The sequence below is a fragment of the Choristoneura fumiferana genome, unplaced genomic scaffold (genome assembly GCF_025370935.1).
Source record: "Choristoneura fumiferana unplaced genomic scaffold, NRCan_CFum_1 Sck3bRy_106;HRSCAF=291_pilon, whole genome shotgun sequence".
NCBI classification, from domain to species: domain Eukaryota; kingdom Metazoa; phylum Arthropoda; class Insecta; order Lepidoptera; family Tortricidae; genus Choristoneura; species Choristoneura fumiferana.
The window spans coordinates 1-21,065 of NW_027412788.1; the positions used below are offsets into that span (position 1 = coordinate 1).

General features: G+C 38.1%; 3 protein-coding genes and 1 long non-coding RNA gene across 4 annotated transcripts in view; 1 reads left to right on the plus strand and 3 right to left on the minus strand.

Moving 5' to 3' along the window:
* Nucleotides 1-1,944: 1,944 nt before the first annotated feature.
* Nucleotides 1,945-4,485, minus strand: LOC141444969 (uncharacterized). The gene has a single exon (XM_074110750.1). The coding sequence runs from the start codon at nt 4,483-4,485 to the stop codon at nt 1,945-1,947; it is 2,541 nt and encodes an 846-aa protein (XP_073966851.1).
* A 1,033-nt stretch (nt 4,486-5,518) lies between these two features.
* LOC141444970 (uncharacterized) lies at nt 5,519-9,969 on the minus strand. Its single transcript, XM_074110751.1, has 2 exons — nt 9,946-9,969; nt 5,519-9,355 (listed from the first exon to the last, which is right to left on the minus strand). Exon 2 carries the CDS (start codon nt 6,545-6,547, stop codon nt 5,519-5,521), a length of 1,029 nt encoding a protein of 342 aa, XP_073966852.1. The 5' UTR covers nt 6,548-9,355; nt 9,946-9,969.
* Nucleotides 9,970-17,261: 7,292 nt separating this feature from the next.
* Nucleotides 17,262-18,483, plus strand: LOC141444972 (uncharacterized). Its single transcript, XR_012453251.1, has 3 exons — nt 17,262-17,386; nt 17,642-17,736; nt 18,277-18,483. It is a non-coding gene; the product is annotated as an uncharacterized lncRNA (long non-coding RNA).
* A 713-nt stretch (nt 18,484-19,196) lies between these two features.
* Nucleotides 19,197-21,065, minus strand: part of LOC141444971 (E3 ubiquitin-protein ligase TRIM37-like) — a 13,720-nt gene continuing 11,851 nt past the window's right edge. Inside the window, 1 exon segment of the mRNA XM_074110752.1 lies at nt 19,197-19,214. Within this exon segment, the coding sequence (XP_073966853.1) occupies nt 19,197-19,214 (18 nt within the window).

Below are 21,065 nucleotides of genomic sequence, written 5' to 3' on the forward strand. Positions count from 1 at the left end.
AATCGCGAAAGATTGGGTGATTAATTGTTGTATATCTATCTCTATACTTTCTATATTTTCATATTGTGGGTAAGACTTGCTTATTATGAGATATATTCCTTCTTTCGCGATGTAGCATATATTTAACATACCTGAATTCATTTTCTTGTAGGTTGCTAACTCCCAATAGTTCTGCTTCGCTATATTATTACTGGATGTGTCTCCGCTGGTAATCTCCTTCCACCTCCTGCATAAATTATGGCCAGATGAGTAACCCTGATCACTCCTCCGGCCACGGAGTGTCACGGTCAGACCCGTGGCGCTCCTCGGTGCACTACTTCTCGGTCAACTGTAAAACATAGCTGGTATCAGAACGGCAAGACTCAATCACGTGTCACAATGTTACGACACAGCTCTAAACATACAGGCTCACTCTAGGGGCGAGGGGTAACCGGACGTCTCCGGGCCCGCTCGCAAAACAGTACTTGGTCCACTGCGCACGCCAAGATTCTAAATCAACCCAGATCCCGTGTCCCGTAGTGGACAGCGAGATATGCCCCTGGGTTGCCGATGGAGCTGTAGGTAGAGTCCAGATAGACACCAGTCAGGATGGATCCCACACCATGTGTGTGGGCATGCATCCGAGCTGGCGCCCCACAGGGTGTGATTGGTACAAACAACAGTAAAAACGTTAATACGTGATACACCGAAAAGACCATAGGCGCCTCGACACCCGGTGATCAGCAGAAATAGGAATACTCAGGTATACTCAGCTTTGGGAGGATGGAGATACTGCAGTTGCTGCTTGATGACTTCCACAAATGAACTTTATACACATTTCACATTTGACGCTATTAGCCGCCATGCCATAGACTGACAGCAGTCACTTTTTATATTCAGTGTTGCCACTCCAAAACTAATAAAGCGGGCCACTCACCTAGAGATTCGCGCCTGTCGCGACACTCCCCGGCGGCAAGGCTTTGGAGTGAAGCAGTAGCGCAGTCAGGTCTCGCGTCCATTCCTTGATTCTCTCCATGGCTTTAGTGGCTGCAGCTCGTTTCGACCTCTGGTTCACATCCATATCATTCATCTCAGTTGTATTAGGTAGCGATTCATCTTCATGTTCTGTCGGTGCATGTTCTGCGTCTTCATCTTGTATACTAACGTGATCTTCCATCGTCAATGGCATAGGTGCAATGACTTGAGGTTGAGGTATTACAGCTGTTGTTAAATCAGGTGTCAGAGGACGAATTTCCTCCACACTCTCTATATTTACCGTGTCGTGATCAGGTGTCACTAAAGGACGAGTTCCTCCTTTACTGCTGATGTTCGCAATAGGCTCTGGAGCATCCTCTATCTCGAGAGGGTAGAGATGTGCGATAGAACGCGTGTACTCAGTGTCCCCTACTTGTACTATTGCTGCTCTACATAGACTGTCAGCACTCGGGATCAGTTCTGTAATCTTCCCTACCTTCCAGTCGTTTCTATTCTTGGAGTCGCCCTTGATCTGTACGATCTGACCAGGACTCGGTGTAAGTTTCGAAGTTATTCGCGGTTCTCGCGGCAGATGTCCGTATCTCTCGCGAAGACTTAGTAGGTAACGGTTATAAAACATTTCTTTAAATTCTTTTAGCATGATGAGTGCTCGTTTCCAGCCTTTTATTAATTCTGTCTTCGTTGTGGTCATAATTTGTGGTTCGGACTCATTTTCGGCTTCTTCTAATGTGATTACTTTTCCTGCAGTCAGAAAGTCCGAAGGCTTCAAAACATAGTCGGGTTCGGAATCCACGCTAGTGAGCGGTCGTGAGTTAACCACGGCCTCAATCTCTTTAACGATCGTTGAGAGCTGGCTATCTTTCAGCATGTGTTTTCCTAGCGTCCTCTTCATGCAATTCTTGACAATACCTATTAAACGTTCGTAAAATCCACCTGCCCAAGGGGAGAGGGGTATTATGTACCTCCATCTTATCTTCTTGTCAATGCAATATTGACTTGAAATTTTTCTGCTATCAGCTTGAAATGTTGAGCATTATCTGATGTTACTAATGATGGTATTCCTCTCGTAGAGATCATTCTTCTTAGCGCGAGTAAACCTTCTTCAGCCGTAAGGTCTCGTACGACTTCGAGGTGAACCGCTCTCACGACTAAGCATGTAAAAAGACAGATCCATCTCTTGCTATTTCCATCTCCGTTGTTTATCAGAAGAGGTCCCATGTAGTCAACACCTGTATAAGTAAACGGTGACGAGTAATTTACTCTCTCTGGAGGTAATGCTGGTGCTGGAGGTAACTTAAAAGGGCCTCCGCTATGCTTGATACACTCTGGGCATTTTGCTAATAGTCGCTGTACGTAACTCTTCCCCTTTGGAATCCAGTATGACTCTCTTACTCTGCTCAACGTGTGAGTAGCTTTCATATGATAATTTTCTCTGTGAGTTTTCATGACGAGGTCATTTGTAAATGTGCAGTCTCTGGGTATTAGTATTGGATGACGTTTGTCGAAAGACCATTCTGCATGTTTCATACGGCCATTGCATCGCAACAGTCCGTCTATGTCTTTGAATAATTCCAAATTAATTGCTAAACTCGTTTTCTTTCCTTTGCTTTCTAGTGGAAAATATTCTTTCTGCAGGTCTTTAATGCTCTTCATAGTATCTACTGGTATATTCTCTTCGCGAAATGTCTTGTCTGGTATTTTCTCGTTAATCTCCATTAAGTTTACTGTATCCGAAGGACCCTGCCCCGACGACAGGTCTCGAGTCTCAAATACGGAATGGCTTGGCCATTTTCTTTTTCCTTGTCTTAGGAATTCAGGGCCGTTAAGCCACAGCGTCTTTTTCTTTTCCCATAAATCGGGTCGTGTCGCCAGGTCAGCAGGATTAGCTTCCGTGTTTACATAGCGTAGTTCCAACTGCTTATTTTCTTTGATGGCATCTACTCTCCTCCCAATAAAGGGAGGTAATAATTTATTAGAGTGGACCCAACTTAGAACTATTTTACTGTCCGTCCATAAGTATTCTTTGGTTATTGTGATGCCTATCACGTTCTTGACATATTTCAATAGTTTGCTACCTAAGTAACAACCTAGTAATTCAAGTCTGGGCATGCGCAAATCTTCTCTTTCCTCTTTTGGCACAACCTTTGACTTAGCCATAACGAATGATATGTTCCTTTTGTCTTCATTTCCGGCTGTCAAGTAGATCACTGCCGCGTATGCTTGCTTTGATGCGTCGCTAAATCCGTGTAGCTCATATACTGCTTCTCCGGTAAGTCCTATATAACGGGGTATTTCTACATGTTTTATTGCTTCCAAGCGATTAATAATATCTTCCCACTTTCTTTGCAGTTCGTCAGGTAAGACTGTGTCCCATTTTATTTTTATTTCCCATAATTTTTGCATTAGCAACTTCGTAGGTAAAATCAATGGGCAACAAAGTCCACATGGGTCATACATAGAAGCAATTGTACTCAGTATCTTCCTTTTGCTCTGAGGTCCTTTAACGTTTTCTTCTTTGAAAGGTTCGCTTTTAATGTTCAATCGCAAGGTATCTTTCTTGATATTCCATATTAAGCCCAGTATTTTTGTTTCTTCTGTTTGTTCGGCTTTGTATTCTGATGGGATGGTTTTGAGAAAAGCTTTATCGTTTGAAATCCAGTCTCTCAGATTCATAGCTATCTCATTGAAGACTTTTCGTGTGGTTATAAACAGTTGTATCGCTGCTTCTGTAGAGTCTGTTCCAGTAACGAAGTTGTCGACGTAGCATTTGTCCACAATCTTAGGAATCAGTTCTGGTGCATTCTGTGAGACGTGATACCGTAGCGTGGCTGTCAATATGAACGGACTTGCAATGATTCCGAACGGCACTCTACAAAAGCGCATATGTATAATGTTATCCATAGATAGAGGTTTACTTTTGTCCTTTATCCAAATGAACCTAGTTACGTCTCTGTCTTCAGTCTGGAGTCCTATTTGTAGAAATGCTTTTTCCACATCAGCTGTTATCGCAACTTTATTTGTTCTGAATTGAATGAGTAATGCTATCAAATCTCCAATCATCGATGGACCTTTATACATGCACTCATTCAAACTCTTACTCTCTTTCAACTTTCCAGACGCGTCGTACACAATCCGTCCTTTCTTACCTTCTTGTTTCACCATGTGGTGAGGAAGGTAATGAATAGGAGGTACTTTCTGGATATAAACGTCTTCATCTGGATTTATGATTTCGATGACGCCATTGTTCAGTTGTTCTTCCAGTATATTTTGATATTCTTTCATTGAACTCTCATTCAATCGTTGGAGTAGGCCTTTCAGTCTTCCATACGCTAACCCAAAGTTAGTAGGCATCCTTGGAGGGTATTCAACCCATGGCCATTTTACCATGTACCTGCCATCTATATGACGTATGGTTTCGTTGAGATGCTTAATAGCTTCATCTTCTCTCGTGGTCTTCGGGTTATCCGTAATGCCGATACTTTCTAAAGCCCATAAGAATGAAATGTCCATGTTTTTAGAGGTAGGTCTGGTTCAGTAAAGTAGACGCAATTCGGATCGTGATTTTGACAGTAGGTTATAACCGAAAAAGTATTTTCACTTTCCTTGGTATTTACTCTTCCACTAACCAACCATCCAAACTCGGAGTTTATTATAAATAGGTTGTCTTGAAGGCGTACCTTTTCTGTACCAATCAAGTTAAAATAGTAGTCGTTCCCAACTAAAATATCTACTCTATCTCCGAGGGATCCGTCGTCAGCTAGAGTGATATCCTTCCATTTGTCGAGATTAATAACCGGCGTTTCTACTCCTTTAGTAATTGTAGGAACTTCGTTGGCATGCAGCGTTATAGTTCTATTTTTTCTTGTAGTTATTTCCAATTCGACTCGTGGGCTATCATACTCTCGAGGCGTTTCGCTTGCAAAACCGAAAATTGACAGCCTATTTTCTTCCTTCACCGATAGGTTGAGTTTCTTGGAAATCTCTACTGTGACATATGATCTTTGAGACCCTGAGTCTAGTAATAACCTGCATGTCACGGGTTTGTGTTGATCTCTCTCGTTCTTCACTGTTACTATCGCAGTCTGTAATACTGTAAACTCACCGCTATTCACTGCGGTTAACGACATTTCCTTTCTGGCTGTAAACTTTTCAGGACATAGAGCTCGATGATGTCTTCCCGTCTTGTAGCAGTAGACGCATTCCTTTCTACTTTTGCAAAAACGCATTAAATGGTCTCCTGATAGGCAATTGAAGCAGCGTTTATTTAGCTTCGCTCTTCTCTCTTCAATTGTCTTATATTCTTGACACCGGTCAGCATAGTGATCCTTTTCACAGAATATGCAAGATAGTTTCCTTCTTTTATGCTCTATGTATTCCTTTGTTCCTTCTCTTTGTTCTTTGTCCTTATTTCTCATTGGTTCATACTTTCGTTTCCGTGATGTGTCACATTGGCTTCTGGAATAATAGCTTCGTTCCATTTTTTGTGTACGCTCGCCTTTCTTGTTTTCGTTCTTATTCTCTTCTCTCCTCATATTATTATTCTTTATGTGATTTCCTTCTTGAAACTATTGTACCTTCTTGCAGGTTTATTTCTTAAAGGTTCTTTATTCTTATGCGTTATATGTAGTGTCTCTACTGTATGGTTTCCCTTTTCGGTAGGACTATTATCCGGTCTTATTTTGTTAGCTTCTTCTCTTGCAGATATTATCACTTCCAATTGCTTTCTCATTTCTCCAACAGTGTCTTCTTTCAGCTTCATCTTCATTTCGTAGATGAGATCTCCTGGGAATTTCTCCGTAATAAGGTACCGTAAATGGTTATGATCTGTGTTTTCACCAAGTGATTGTAGGACCCTGAGATGACGTTCTAACTCATTTAATGTGGTCCGACAATCCTCTATTTTTGTATCTGCAGCCTTTACTTTGCTAAGGGCACTGTAGTGTGCATCAATAATCTGTGATTGTTTACCATATCTGCTTGTTAGTATTTGAATGGCTATTTCATAGTTTTTATTAGTAGTCTCTAACCCGTCTATAATCCTGCGAGGTTCACCCTTTAATGTTGACTTAAGATAAAGTAGCTTGTCAACGTCAGGTATCGGCCTATCATGAATATTGGACTTGTATATGTCCCAAAATTCACACCAAGTTAACACATCTCCTTGAAATTCAGGTAACGTAAGAGTTGGTAGTTTCGCTGAAAACGCACGGCTTTGCTCCTTGTCACTCTGGATCTCTCTTTTATTCTTATCCACGTTGACTGACAGTCTACATTTTAGTTCAGCTAAAATTTCTTCACCATTAAATTGAGCGTTGCTCATATCAGAGATCTCGTCTGGTGATGGATTGTTTGAAGTCCGAAAATATTCATTAAGTTCCGTTGTAAATCGTTTAATCATATTCTCCAACTTAGACGCACATATTTTTGCCTTTTGCACCTCTTCTGCCTCATCGCTACCTTCTTTACAATAAGCTTCAGCTTCTGCGCTATGCTCTTTTATTCTTCTTATTATTTGGTGAAGTCTAGATTTTATAATATAATCTAGAGAGGTCTCTTCATTCTCAGAATCCATCTTGTGTTGTAGTAATCTGGAATAATTTTCATTTTTCTCTTTACCTACTGATTACCTATACATAGTATAAATGTATAAAACCGAATCTAATATAGTAGGTAGTTATTGATAGTAAACAAGTTTAAAAGAAAAGCCAAAATATAATTATAAGTTTTTTAAAAACATTCAATTTCATAGTGTAATTTATTACACTATTGCTGCTGACTGTACACGACTGTACCCCACTTAGCGTTCAAGTGCTCACCAAAACAAATCAAACAAGTCCAAGCACGATGGTGTTATCATATGTAGTTGAGGAGTTCCTATAGGTACCTTCCGGTTCCATCATCAGATCAGCTCCAAATTACCATGTCATAGCTTTATCCCTAAAGTTACATGAACATACTAAATTTGAACACCATCTGATGTCAGCAAGCACTTGGTGAGGAAATACACAATTTGACCCAGATAGACATACAAACAAACAACATTATTTACCTAATGCCTCTAATAATATTTATTAATCTTTATGTTAATTCAAATCTAGTATTCAATACACTTCAGAAATTTTTACATAAGAATTTCACACCTAACTAGAACTTGCCCATTTGCACTACCGTGCACCTTTATTAGTACCTGAGCAAAATCTCCATAAACAATCTATACCTATTTATTAAATGAGTTTGTATTGAATTAGGTTTATGAAATAATTATGATAAGTTCAAGCTCAGTCCAGCAGATGAGAACTAAATAATCTGTGTATTTATTATTTTATTTTTCAAAACAAATCTTAGAATCAAACTATTTAAAATAATTATTTGAGTTATAATTTCAATCTCATCATTATTCAATCATCATCACTACATGTTATGATATAGATTGACTTCTATAGGTATGTGTTGCTTACAGGTCTAACTAAATATACTGTATTAGTTATTATTACTTACATAACTTTCTTCAGGTGTATCAGTGTGCACTTTTCTTAGTCGGTAAGGAGAGTGCTACCGATCCTTTTAGTACGAGTACCTAGTGGTTTAAAGAACAATTTAAAAAATTACTCAATAATCATACACTAAGTTTATACATGCCTATAGGTAGTATTTACGTTTCCATAATATGCTACGTATGTACCAAAAATCACGCAGGCGACACCGAGACCGCCTTCAATAAGTTTTCTTTTTAGTATGTACTCTATAGAATTCGATATTTAGCACAGCACACGTGAGAACTTCTAAAATTCTTAAAAGCCGCGTGTGTAAATCTTTTACACTTATAAAACGTTTTTGCTACAAGATTCGGCTATCAAGACAAACGGCACTGAACACGGACATTATTGCTTATTTTCGTTTGTCCAGATCAAGTTTGAATCGATTTCAATACATAAAAAAGTTACTTGGAAAATCTAAAACTTTACTCGTACGGAGCTTTTCATTCATGCAACAGAAAGTAAGATAAAACTTTTACAACCTATAATTACGACACTCACCTCAAAGTAACACAACACTTATTGGTTTTTCAACACCTTTTACCACTTTCCAGCTTATTTTTATACACTTAGCTCACAATTGCAAATTCGCAAACGAAATTCAAGCGCCGACATACAGTAATGGCGGAAAGGTAAGTACCTAGGCAGGGTAGGTAGGTAGATATATCTACCGCGCCGCGATTCGAAGAAACGATACGATTACCAACTTTTATCACAATATGCACACTCGTAATACTTTATATACTCTACTTAAACGTCTGAAATTATTCTTAAAATTAACTTCTTCTTATAAGTAAATAACTAAGAGTATTCTTATTTTATTCACCAAGTAATTATAATTAAAATCTTTTCCTCTATCTCGCGCGAGTGGTCACCATGTTCGTATACGGTCCGGTCTCACTTCCGGTTGTATATTTTTACAACTCATTCCGTAAAGTAAATTGCTATAACTTATCTTAATTGATCCCTGAAATACATTTACAGAATAATTGCTTAAATACTATCGTACTCCTTATGTTGATTTACTAAACAAAATAAGAAATGACGAAAATTTTCGGCGGCGTCCATTTTTTCAGCAATGCTGCCAACTAAAGAAGCAACGAGTAGCGCTCGCGACACTGGTCCTATACCACGAAGTGCAAAAACTCGAACTTCGGATGTTGCCGTCTCGTTGACGCTTATGACATTTAATACGCGAGTGAAAGGGAGAGTGCGATACGAACTTCGATTCGCGAGTTTCGTAGTAGCCCATCTGACCTCCATACTAGACTTTCTTCACTATCAAACAATAGATGTCGCTACAAGTCATAACTTGTAGTTTCAGAGTACTTAATAAAATTGAAGTTATATTTTCAATGCATCATTCTTCGATAATATTCATCCACCGATGTCTTCCATTCCTGTAGGACACTCCGGCGGGGGCCAAAAATACCAGCAACACAAATTTAGTTGTACCCACATTGGTTTTCTCAATTTTAGTACGGGAGTTTATCATTTGGTTTTCACCCGCACTTCCACCATATCGCGAAAGATTGGGTGATTAATTGTTGTATATCTATATATCTCTATACTTTCATATTGTGGGTAAGACTTGCTTATTATGAGATATATTCCTTCTTTCGCGATGTAGCATATATTTAACATACCTGAATTCATTTTCTTGTAGGTTGCTAACTCCCAATAGTTCTGCTTCGCTTATATTATTACTGGATGTGTCTCCGCTGGTAATCTCCTTCCACCTCCTGCATAAATTATGGCCAGATGAGTAACCCTGATCACTCCTCCGGCCACGGAGTGTCACGGTCAGACCCGTGGCGCTCCTCGGTGCACTACTTCTCGGTCAACTGTAAAACATAGCTGGTATCAGAACGGCAAGACTCAATCACGTGTCACAATGTTACGACACAGCTCTAAACATACAGGCTCACTCTAGGGGCGAGGGGGTAACCGGACGTCTCCGGGCCCGCTCGCAAAACAGTACTTGGTCCACTGCGCACGCCAAGATTCTAAATCAACCCAGATCCCGTGTCCCGTAGTGGACAGCGAGATATGCCCCTGGGTTGCCGATGGAGCTGTAGGTAGAGTCCAAGATAGACACCAGTCAGGATGGATCCCACACCATGTGTGTGGGCATGCATCCGAGCTGGCGCCCCACAGGGTGTGATTGGTACAAACAACAGTAAAAACATTAATACGTGATACACCGAAAAGACCATAGGCGCCTCGACACCCGTGATCAGCAGAAATAGGAATACTCAGGTATACTCAGCTTTGGGAGGATGGAGATACTGCAGTTGCTGCTTGATGACTTCCACAAAATGAACTTTATACACATTTCACATTTGACGCTATTAGCCGCCATGCCATAGACTGACAGCAGTCACTTTTTATATTCAGTGTTGCCACTCCAAAACTAATAAAGCGGGCCACTCACCTAGAGATTCGCGCCTGTCGCGACAATAGGAAATTGAAAATATCTAACATCTGCCAATTGGAAAAGGTGCAGGGTGCCCATATCTCCAAACTGCCCATCCCTCCCTACCTCCCTTTTCGCGCTGAAAAAAAAACTTCAATTTCGGCAAAAACACTTATATTCTTCTCCACTCAATTTCTTTTATTTGTACCACTGCCACGACTGCTACTAAATGAGATTAAGAAATCAGCTTCCAAGACCAAGATCATTCCTGCAAGCAGCCATCTTGACGCTGCTGCTCGACGCGGCGACTTGACGCTACTTTTTTTTAGCTGCGGGAAATTCAAAATCACATTCAAAATAGTGTCACGTGACCAGATTTATCGCTGCAAACGAGCGACGAGCGACTGCATGTGGCCGCACCTAAAGAGGAAAAATACAAGGTTCCATTAACGCGATAGTCCGAGTTGCCCACGAATGCTCCACATAGCGTAGTACTTTTTATATCAAGCTTTTTATTGGGACACAGAATATATAATAGTACTTATTTGATTTAATTCGATTATAGAAAACATGGCCCCCGTTATATTATACTACTCTTTGAACATGGCTCCATCAATACCAATTGGCTAAGTAAAGTTTTTTGGAGAGGCGCTAATTATATTTTTTTTCGATAGTCGACGTCTTAATAATCGAGGAACTGCAGCTCTTTTATTTTTATTTCCTCTTATTAATTAGAAATATTTTTTTAAGTGGTCGATATGACGTTTGTGAGATTGAAATTGCAGAACCGTTGAGGGCTTAGTACTTAGTAGAAACAGTAAAAAAAAAACGAAGTCTGCTGTCACTGTCAAGTAGAATCTAACCTAAAACCGTTTTATTTACTTTGCGATTTGGTGCGATCAGTGTTTTTTGGATAATTTTTAAAGACCTCTCAGCACAAACTCAGTACTTTAAAATTTGCCGCATTTCTCCACGACCTTTGCATGATAATTGGACCACGATTGGATAGTTTCGACGACTATTTTGGCTCTGCTTCTTCGACAACGCTATCTTGCAGTCTCGACGACACTTGGCTTGATATTTGGACTGCCTTACGAGTAAATTCGAATCACAGTATCCCTACAATGGATTCAGACGACTCCGACAGTATTCGAGTTGAAATGGAGCATTACAGAAATGTTCTCTAATGCTTTGTACGTTGGTCTATGAAATACAGACGAGATTTTCAGAATTCTGCGTATTTATGCATCCTAGTCTTTACAAGCGACTTGGTGCAAGTCAGCTTCATCTTCCACTGCAAGTTGCTCATCAACAACATGATTATACGAACCCTCTAGCCCTTCAACATCAAACACAGCAAAGGAGAACATAACAGAAGGGAGAGATATCGTGTTTTTTTACCAAAACAATAAAAAGGACATGGTCTCAGTAAGAGTCATGCTATACATTAAAATATTTATGCACAAATGGGTTTATATTCTTTATTTCAAAGTGTATTGAAGGAAGAGTTTCTGCTAAATCATTTACAGAATGAAGTGGCTTTGTGTGGCTACTAAAAAGGGGGTGATTCCATATAAAGTCATAGCGACCTTGAGGTTACATGTGAAATGCGTGATTTGAAGATTAAAAGAATCCGTATTTTTGAAGCGTCTCTGTTATTAACCATAACCACATAAAATTATGTAGACAAAGCTGTCTTATTGCATGTGTTTTAGATAGTTTTAGTTAATTTGCAGAGTAATATAATAAAAATGCAATAATTTATGTTTTATTTATTTCATAAATGTACAAATTATCATAAAAACGTTTAGCATAAGCTAAACGCATTGCATGTGTTTTAGATGGTTTTAGTTAATTTGCAGAGTAATATAATAAAAATGCAATAATTTATATTGTTTTTATTTCATAAATACACAAATTATCATAAAAACGTTTAGCATAAACATATGTCTCAAAAGACCTGATTTATTGGAACATGTATATAATATTCCTGGCAAAGGGTAATTTAAAAACAAGTCGTATTTTTAATAAATTAAATATTGTGCCATCCCCATAAAGGCATTAGAAGTACTACTAAGAAATACAAGGAAATATAACACAAATATTATAGGTCACTATGTGTTAAACCGGGATTTTAGTTTACTTTTGCATCAAAAGATGTCACTATCTCGTCTCAAGGAAAAGCTGAATCGCGCTGTAAAGATTTTTCCGGCAGGCTATAAAAGGGCTGTCAATCATATTAAACTTTTCATTTCCTAAGCAACCATGGTTTGATTAACTTGTGTGTTATATGTGTAAACAATATGCGTACCATTGATCATAAGTTATAACAAAACCGTGGTGATTTACTTGTATTTTTAGTACTTGTACTTGTGACAGTGACCCTAGATTGTATTGTTTGTTCTACCAGTTGAACTGGATGTGTGTATATATACTAGCTTTTGCCCGCGGCTTCGCCCGCGTGGAATTCGGTTGTTCCGCGCTGTTCCCTCGGGAACTGTTTATTTTTCCGGGATAAAAAGTAGCCTATATCACTCTGTGGCCCATAAACAATCTCTATGCCAAAATCACGTCGATCCGTCGCTCCAATGCGACGTGAAAGACGGAGAAACATACAAACACATACACTTTCGCATTTATAATATTAGTATGGATATATATGGCATTCAACCGTTTTATTTTGTCTGACTCTAATACATACATGACCGGGAATCGAACCTAATCAAAATCTCTGTGAGCAATGTTACAAATTCTGCACATTTTTTCGTTATTTTTGATGATGTAAATCATAAGTGAAAAGAAACATATTTTACAAGATTTTATTCGACTTGCAATGTACGAGTATGTATGTATTATAATTATAAACCAAAATGAGAATACAAAAAAAAACATGTAGACTTATCTTTTTTATGTGTACCAACTGTATCTAACAATTACTCATGTTTAAGCAAATAAATTATCTTACTTTACATCTTTACAAATTAAAGTACCATTAGCTTAGCACAGCAGTACTTATACTGATTACAGATTAGATGACAATGCAAGACAAGTATAGTCAACAAAAAGTATTGTGAGGAAAAATAAAAGCTTACACAAATAAAAACCAAAAATGATATTATTAAGAAAAAAATTTTGCTGACTGTACTTTTTATCGACTGTACTTGCATTGTCAACTAAAAATACATTTCTGTATTAAGAGATTGTCATGTTCAAAATTACATTTCCGTGCTAAATCTTAAATCTATTCTATTCTCTTCCATTAACCATTGAGGAGTTTCGTGGTACTTCTATGCCTCTTTTTTTATGGAAAAATGCATGTCCTTGGAAAAAACAGGTTATGCTCCTTCACTGGCTTTTTCTTGCAACCAAAATAAAAACACCAATGTGTGTTTACATCCACCTGAAAAAAAGATCAAAATTATTATAAATCCTTACTTATATTTAATATTATAAACGTGAAAGGAACTCTGTCTGTCTATCTGTTAACTTTTCATGCTTCAACCGCTGAACTGATTTAGCCGAAATTCATTATGTAGGTAGTTGGAGTCCCGAGGAAGAACATAGGCTACTTTTTATCTCACAGTTTTATCCCGAAAAAATACATAGTACTTGCAGGAAAGCAATAAGCGAATTCTTCGTAGACAGAGTCGCGGGCAACAGCTAGTTATAATATAATGTTTCACTAACCACAGAAATTTTACTCTATCATAATATTTACCAGCCAATGCAGAACAACATCACCTGTCGCATCAATCACATTGTCAGTTGATATCTAAGTAAATGGTCACAATATAGGTAATATGTTTTTGTTATTCTGTGCTCTCAAACAACTTTGGTCCGGCAACATATTCAACTTTTGATGCCCTAAAATGTAATGTAAAAAAAATAGACAAGAAACTGTATTGATATACTTTTGTACTTACGTTCATCCATTTTACCGGTGCGGACAAGAGTGCTTTATCTCCTTTGATTTCGGCAACATTGTATACTTATCACTGGTGTCAAAATATTCTAGACTCATAGCCATGTGTGGCAAGTTCCTTGAATCTGCTCGCACAAATTCACTCATTTCGTATTGAAAGGTGAAGCCGCTAAAATAGAAAATATGGTCCAAAAGTCAAGCCAAGTGTCGTCGAGACTGCAAGATAGCGTTGTCGAAGAAGCAGAGCCAAAATAGTCGTCGAAACTATCCAATCGTGGTCCAATTATCATGCAAAGGTCGTGGAGAAATGCGGCAAATTTTAAAGTACTGAGTTTGTGCTGAGAGGTCTTTAAAAATTATCCAAAAAACACTGATCGCACCAAATCGCAAAGTAAATAAAACGGTTTTAGGTTAGATTCTACTTGACAGTGACAGCAGTGACAGTTGACTTCGTTTTTTTTTTATACTGTTTCTACTAAGTACTAAGCCCTCAACGGTTCTGCAATTTCAATCTCACAAACGTCATATCGACCACTTAAAAAAATATTTCTAATTAATAAGAGGAAATAAAAATAAAAGAGCTGCAGTTCCTCGATTATTAAGACGTCGACTATCGAAGAAAAATATATTAGCACCTCTTCAAAAAACTTTACTTAGCCAATTGATGATTCCGCTATGTCGACGTTGAAAAAACCGTGGCCCTGTTTGTAGGTAGCTCCATTTGACTCGATGTTTTTTGTTTTTGACATTTTTGATAATTTTGATTGACTTGACAGTTAATAGTTTGACACTCGGTTCGGTTGGTTGCCCCCTATATAAAAAATGTACTCTGTGGTTGGTTGGTTGCATAGACCTATAAGTGACATTTTTGTTGACATAACATGTTACGAGTTTCGAAAAAAATTTCAAATCAAATAAAAATATAATAATCTTTTTCCTCATATGAGACGAGAAATTAAAACCTGTTTCTCCATCAATGAATTCTACAAACTGTAAGTACCTACTGAACAAATAGTTGAAACAGTTCAGTTTATCCAATAATGAAAAGAACCGGTATTTTTCAGCATTTTGTCACACAAAGCCCGATTTTTCCGTAAGGATCGTAGTGTGCGATCATTATCTAACCAAGCCAATACCAGGAATTGACGTGATCTATTCGGAATTTAGAGGAACTGATATAAAACATGTAAGTCTCAAAACATACTTCTGAAATCTGTATGATTCCCTTATTTAAATTACAACTGCATAGGACGTACTAAGCCACTTCAAAGATAAGAGAAAGAAATAAATCTCTGATTGAATCTGTCCTTTAGACACAGAAATCTGCTGTCTTTTTAAAAACCCTAGGAATTTTTTTTATGTATATGTATGTTTTATGTATGCCCTTTGTTGACTAATTATGAACTTGTTGGCATTGTATTTTCTGTCAGTGGGACCGAGGATCAAAGGTAATAAATTTCCTTTTACTGTTTGTTAGTACTGTAGCAATAATGCTAAGGTATTCTTATTTTGTGCAGGAAAATATAACATAAACATGCCAAATTACAAGATGACATGCCAAGAACAAGTGAATGTGTTTTTTTTTTTTTTTTTTTTTAATAGCCTATATAGTGTCCCACTGCTGGGCAAAGGCCTCCCCTTTCTCCTTCCACTCGTCTCTGGCTTCGGCAAAATGTTGCCAGTCCGGCTGGAATCGCTCCAAATCGTCCCGCCACCTTCTTTTAGGCCTACCTCTGCTCCGGTGCCCGTCGCTTGGAACCCAATCAGTGGTGATTTTGGCCCAACGATCCGGATGCATCCGGCAGACATGTCCTGCCCAGTCCCACTTGAGTTTGGCGGTTTTCGTCCCCACATCAACAATTCGGGTTTTTGAGCGCAGTTCAGTGTTCCTTATTCTATCGGCTCTTCGAACACCTAGGATACTGCGCTCCATAGCCCGCTGGCAAACCTTGAGTTTGGACTTCTGGGCCTCAGTCAAAGACCAGGTCTGAGCACCGTAGGTTAGGATGGGCAGGATGCACATGTCAACGAGCTTGCGTTTTAAGGCTAGTGGAAGTTTACCCTTCATTAGTGCTTTCATGGACCAGTAGCTCCTCCAGGCATTTTCGATACGTTTGTCGACTTCTTTGCCTTGTCTGTTTTCGAAGGAGACTATCTGGCCCAAATAAGTATACTCGTTGACATAGTGAATCACATGCTCATCTACCATTACCCTACGTTTGATGCTATTCGTCATCAACTTAGTCTTTGACCGATTCATCGTAAGTCCAACTTCAAGGCTTGCTGTGCTTAGTTCTTGAAGCATTTTTTGTAGTTCGCTCGCTGATGTTGAAAAGAGAACGATGTCATCAGCAAAACGAAGATTTGTCAACTTTTTGCTTCCGACATCGATTCCCTTGCTTTGCCAAGAGATCGCCAACGCTCTGAACACTTCTTCGAGGCAACTGGTAAACAGTTTGGGGGAAAGTGGGTCACCCTGTTTTACTCCTTTTTCCACCGTAAACGAAGGGCCGGGATTATGAAGTTGTATGCTGGCTGTGCTATTGCGATAGATTAGGCCAATGAGCTCCACATAGGTTGAATCTATCTGTTGACTGCGCAGTGCGGACAGTATAGCACAATGCTTGACACTGTCAAAAGCCTTGCTGTAGTCAACGAATGCCAGATAAAGTGGCATATTGAACTCATTGGCCTTTTCCATCACTTGATTTAGAGCATGTAGATGGTCAGTCGTGGAGAACGAGGGTCGAAAGCCAGCCTGTTCAGGAGGTTGGTGCTGGTCTAGTTGTGGAGAGATACGGTTTTGCAGAATCTTAGTAAAGAGTTTGTATAAGTGAGACACCAAACTAATTGGCCTGTGATTGTTAATATCTGTCTTGTCACCCTTTTTGTGCAACAAGATGATATTAGAATGACAAAGTGTTTGGGGAATTGAGCCAGTCTGTAGTATGGAGTTAAATAGATTTGAAATATGCGGCAACAAAGCCTCTTTACCTATTCGCAAAGCTTCTGTTGTAATCCCATCACCTCCAGGGCTCCGTTGGTATGGCATGCTTTTTAAGGCATTACTGATCTCGTGTTCCGTTATTGGAGGGATGTTTTCAGAACAGTGGAAATTGGTATTATCAGTATTACGGGATGGATCGCAGTACAACAATTTGTAAAAGTTTGAGGCAATCTGTGTGACTTTTTCTCTGTTGGAATGTTTTACGCCTTTCTCATCTCTTAGTGCGGTTATCCAAGGTTTTTCTTTTGTGATACCTTGCCGAGCAACTCTCAATGACGTCTGTTTATTTATTGCCACCTCCACTAGTTTCGTATTGAAATTTCGAATATCGATATTCGAATGTGTTTAAAAAACTAAATACTTTTATTATATAATTTACTTATTGAAAACTTTGTGTATAGGTTCCAGTATTACGAATATTTGGCCCTGCTTCTGATGGTCATAAAGCATGTCTCCATATACATGGAGTATTTCCATACTTCTATATACCATGTCCAGTATCAAACCCGGAACCACAATTTCTATATCAGGTTTGTGTAATATTTTATTGTATTTTTATATAGTATAGCTTGATAAATAATCCTCAGTATTTTTGTAAGTGTTTTAGAAAAACATATTTAAACACTACTTAAATTTTTTTCTTTTTTTTTTGCTCCATGCAGTCACATCAGCATCATGGTTGCTAGATGATAGTCTTTTATAAACCTGGTAGAAAAACATAAAAAAAAAACATTTAATAACATGAAGCAAAACATGTGAATTACATAACCCCCTGTTTGTTTCAGATTGCAGCGAGCTTGGACAAAGCCCTCAATATTGCATTAAAGCAAGCAACATCTGCCAATCAACATGTGTACAAAATTTCTCTGGTCAAAGGATTGTGAGTTTTACCATATTTCTTTGAATTAAAATTACAGTAAGAAACAGACATAGTTGTTAAAATATTACTTATGTGCACAGGTTAGTCACATATTAATAGCCAAGATATACCTCAACATACTGGAGCATAGTTCACAGGCTTTATCCCTTTTGAACCCAGCCGACTATGAAAAGAGTGGTAGTTTATGTACAATCCATGTCAAGTTCAAATGTAAAAGTAACAACAATTGACCTTATGGACAATCCATATCAAATTCAAATTTGAATGTAATTAACCCGCACTATTGTATCAGCTGGGTTCAAAAGGGTTATGTTCAGGCTCTTCTTGACAAGGTCCACAAATTGGTTTGAAACATGTTGGACACACGTCGACTATTAATATGTGAGTGACCTTTGTATGTCATTTTACCAAATTTCCTTCGATTATTTGAAATCATCTTGCAACTATTTCTTTTTGGCTACCAAACTAAACAAAATATTTTTTGATAAAGAATAGATTTTTGCTTGATTTATGTACCTAATATTACAATTTCGATCGCAGGCCCTTCTATGGATTCCATGACAAAGATCACTTGTACTTGAAAGTGTTCCTCTACAATCCTGGTCTAATCAAGCAGGCAGTGGAACTTTGCAGCAATGGGGCCATCCTTGGTCAAACATTCCAGCCTCATGAATCTCATCTCAACTTCACACTGCAATTCTTCATAGACTTCAACCTATTTGGAATGAGCAACATTGATCTTCAAACTGTGAAGTTAGAAAAACTGGTTTTTCTCAAAACAGTGATGACCCCATTGATAATCCTAATGAATGCAATTTGAAACCTGAAAGTGTTTGCTACTATGAAGCAGATTGTGTTGCATCTCACATTATTAATCGGCAAAGAGTAGGAAGAGGTGATGGCATTGAAAATCCAGGTTTAGAAGAAGTTTGGAATCAAGAGATGGAAAGACGCAAGCAACTTAACATGTCCATAGCCAGCAAATCTCTTTCACAGGGAAGAATTAAAAGCCAAGAAACAGATACACATTACAAATTTGAACAGATGTATTTGTTAAAAATGACTGATTTAATAAATAAACCAGCTGATCCTAAGGTTCTCGAAAAGGTATATTACCCAGCTGAAACTATGGAAGGCACACAATGCTTTAACGCAGTTGATGTTAGTATGCATTTGCCAGATGTCTCAAATAATATTAGTATGAATCAGACTCTAAGGAAACCACTAAATGAGAGTTTATCTGAAGACCTTGATGCAACTATTGTTGATGAAAGTGTGGCACTGAACAGTAGTCTTCATTATAGTCAAATATTGTGTAGGTAATGATTAAATATTATCTGATAAAACTGTTGTAGCTAAGGTGTTTAATAATTACTTTTTTACAGTGGACAGTGAAGATTTGGAATTAGTTGGAATGCTACATGATATGGAAGATAGTGAAAAGCCAGAGAATGATAGCATTATGGCTTCACTGGGAGCTGAACAGTACACAGAGGTTGATGTAGATGATATTGAATATTCACAAGTTTTTAATGATGAAACAATACCACTGGAGCCATTCAAGAGGTTAAACAAAACAAATATTAATATTACCTGTTTTTTTTAGATTTAGACAGTGATTATTGATTTATTTGTTTGTGTTATTTATTTTTTAGTCAAAGTGATACAGATGAAAACACTCCATCGTGGCACGATTCATTTTGGGAAGGAGCTAACATACCACAGCTAGATGGCACATTCGACGACGATCGTAAGTGTTATTTCGTAACGAAATACAGTTTGCTGCTTTGTGACCAAATTATATTTCTTACTAGCTTTTACCCGCGGCTTCGCACGCGTAAACTGTTCGGTCTGGTAGTGCAATGGAAATTATCGGGATTTTACAAAATTCCCGCTGAAATTCCAAAATTTATATCGTAAGTCTTCATTGAGGTTGTGTTGTAAATAACTGTACAAAAAATACAAGACTAAACTCCAGTGCAAATTTTTCCTTATCCAAATTCAAATTCAAATCATTTATTCCAGTAAAAATTCGGCAATGGGGCACTTTTACACGTCAGTTTTTAAAATACCAGCGCTTTCGGAAAGACCATCATTGCCAAGAAGAATGCGCCGCAAGAAGCTTGGCAGAAAGTCATTTTTTTCAAAATAAAATAATTACAAATAAAATAATTAAAAACTACAGTAAGTATACAATTAAAGAAAAAAATTACAAAAATAATAATAATAATAATAATAACACGGATGTATGGGGTCCCTTAGTTACAACTATCCCGTGGAAAATATCGGGATAAAAAGTAGCGTACCTATGTGTTATTCCAGACGTCCGGCTACCTACATACCAAATTTCATGCCTATAATCCCAGCGGTTGTTATTTCGAGATTTTATCCCTATCCCGTGGGAATATCGGAATAAAAAGTAGCCTATGTGTTATTCCAGAGGTCCAGCTACCTACATACTAAATTTCATGGCTCTAAGCCCAGTGGTTGTTATTTCGAGATTTTTATCCCTAGTTATCCCGTAAGAAATATCGGATCAAAAAGTCAAGTGTTATTCAAGATGTCCAGTTACCTACATACAAATTTCATGACTCTAAGCCCAGCGGTTATTATATTTCGAGATTATTATCCGCTATCCGTGGGAATATCGAAAATAAATAGTAGCCTATGTGTTATTTCAGAGGTTCAGCTACCTACACACTAAATTTTCATGGCTCTAAGCCCAGCGGTGTTATTTCAAGATTTTATCCCTAGGTATCCGTGGAATATCGAGTCAAAAAATTGCCTATGTGATTCCAGACGTCCAACTACCTACATACCAAATTTCATGACTAAGCCCAGCGGTTGTTATTTCGAGATTTTATCCCTATCCCGTGGGAATATCGAATAAAAAGTAGCCTATGTGTTATTTCCAGAGGTCAGCTACCTACATACTAAATTTCATGGCTCTAAGCCCAGTGGTTGTTATTTCGAGATTTTATCCCTAGTTATCCCGTGGGAATATCGGGTCAAAAAGTCGTCTATGTTTTATTCCAGACGTCCAACTACCTACATACCAAATTTCATGACTCTAAGCCTAGCGGTTGTTATTTCGAGATTTATCCCATCCGTGGGAATATCGGGATAAAAAGTATCCTATGTTTTAATCCAGGTTATAAACTAACTTTCCGCCAAATTTCATCCAAATCCGTCCAGCCGTTTAAGCGTGAAAAAGTAACAAACATACTCACTCACTCACTCACTCACAAACTTTCACATTTATAATATTAGTAGGATTTATGTATGTATGTATATGCTTCACAGATGTAAAAAAAGTGCGAAAAAGAAAA

Coding starts and splice junctions, on each gene's coding strand:
- LOC141444969 (XM_074110750.1), bottom strand. CDS start 4,485: ATGGACATTTCATTCTTATGGGCTTTAGAAAGTATCGGCATTACGGAT.
- LOC141444970 (XM_074110751.1), bottom strand. CDS start 6,547: ATGGATTCTGAGAATGAAGAGACCTCTCTAGATTATATTATAAAATCT.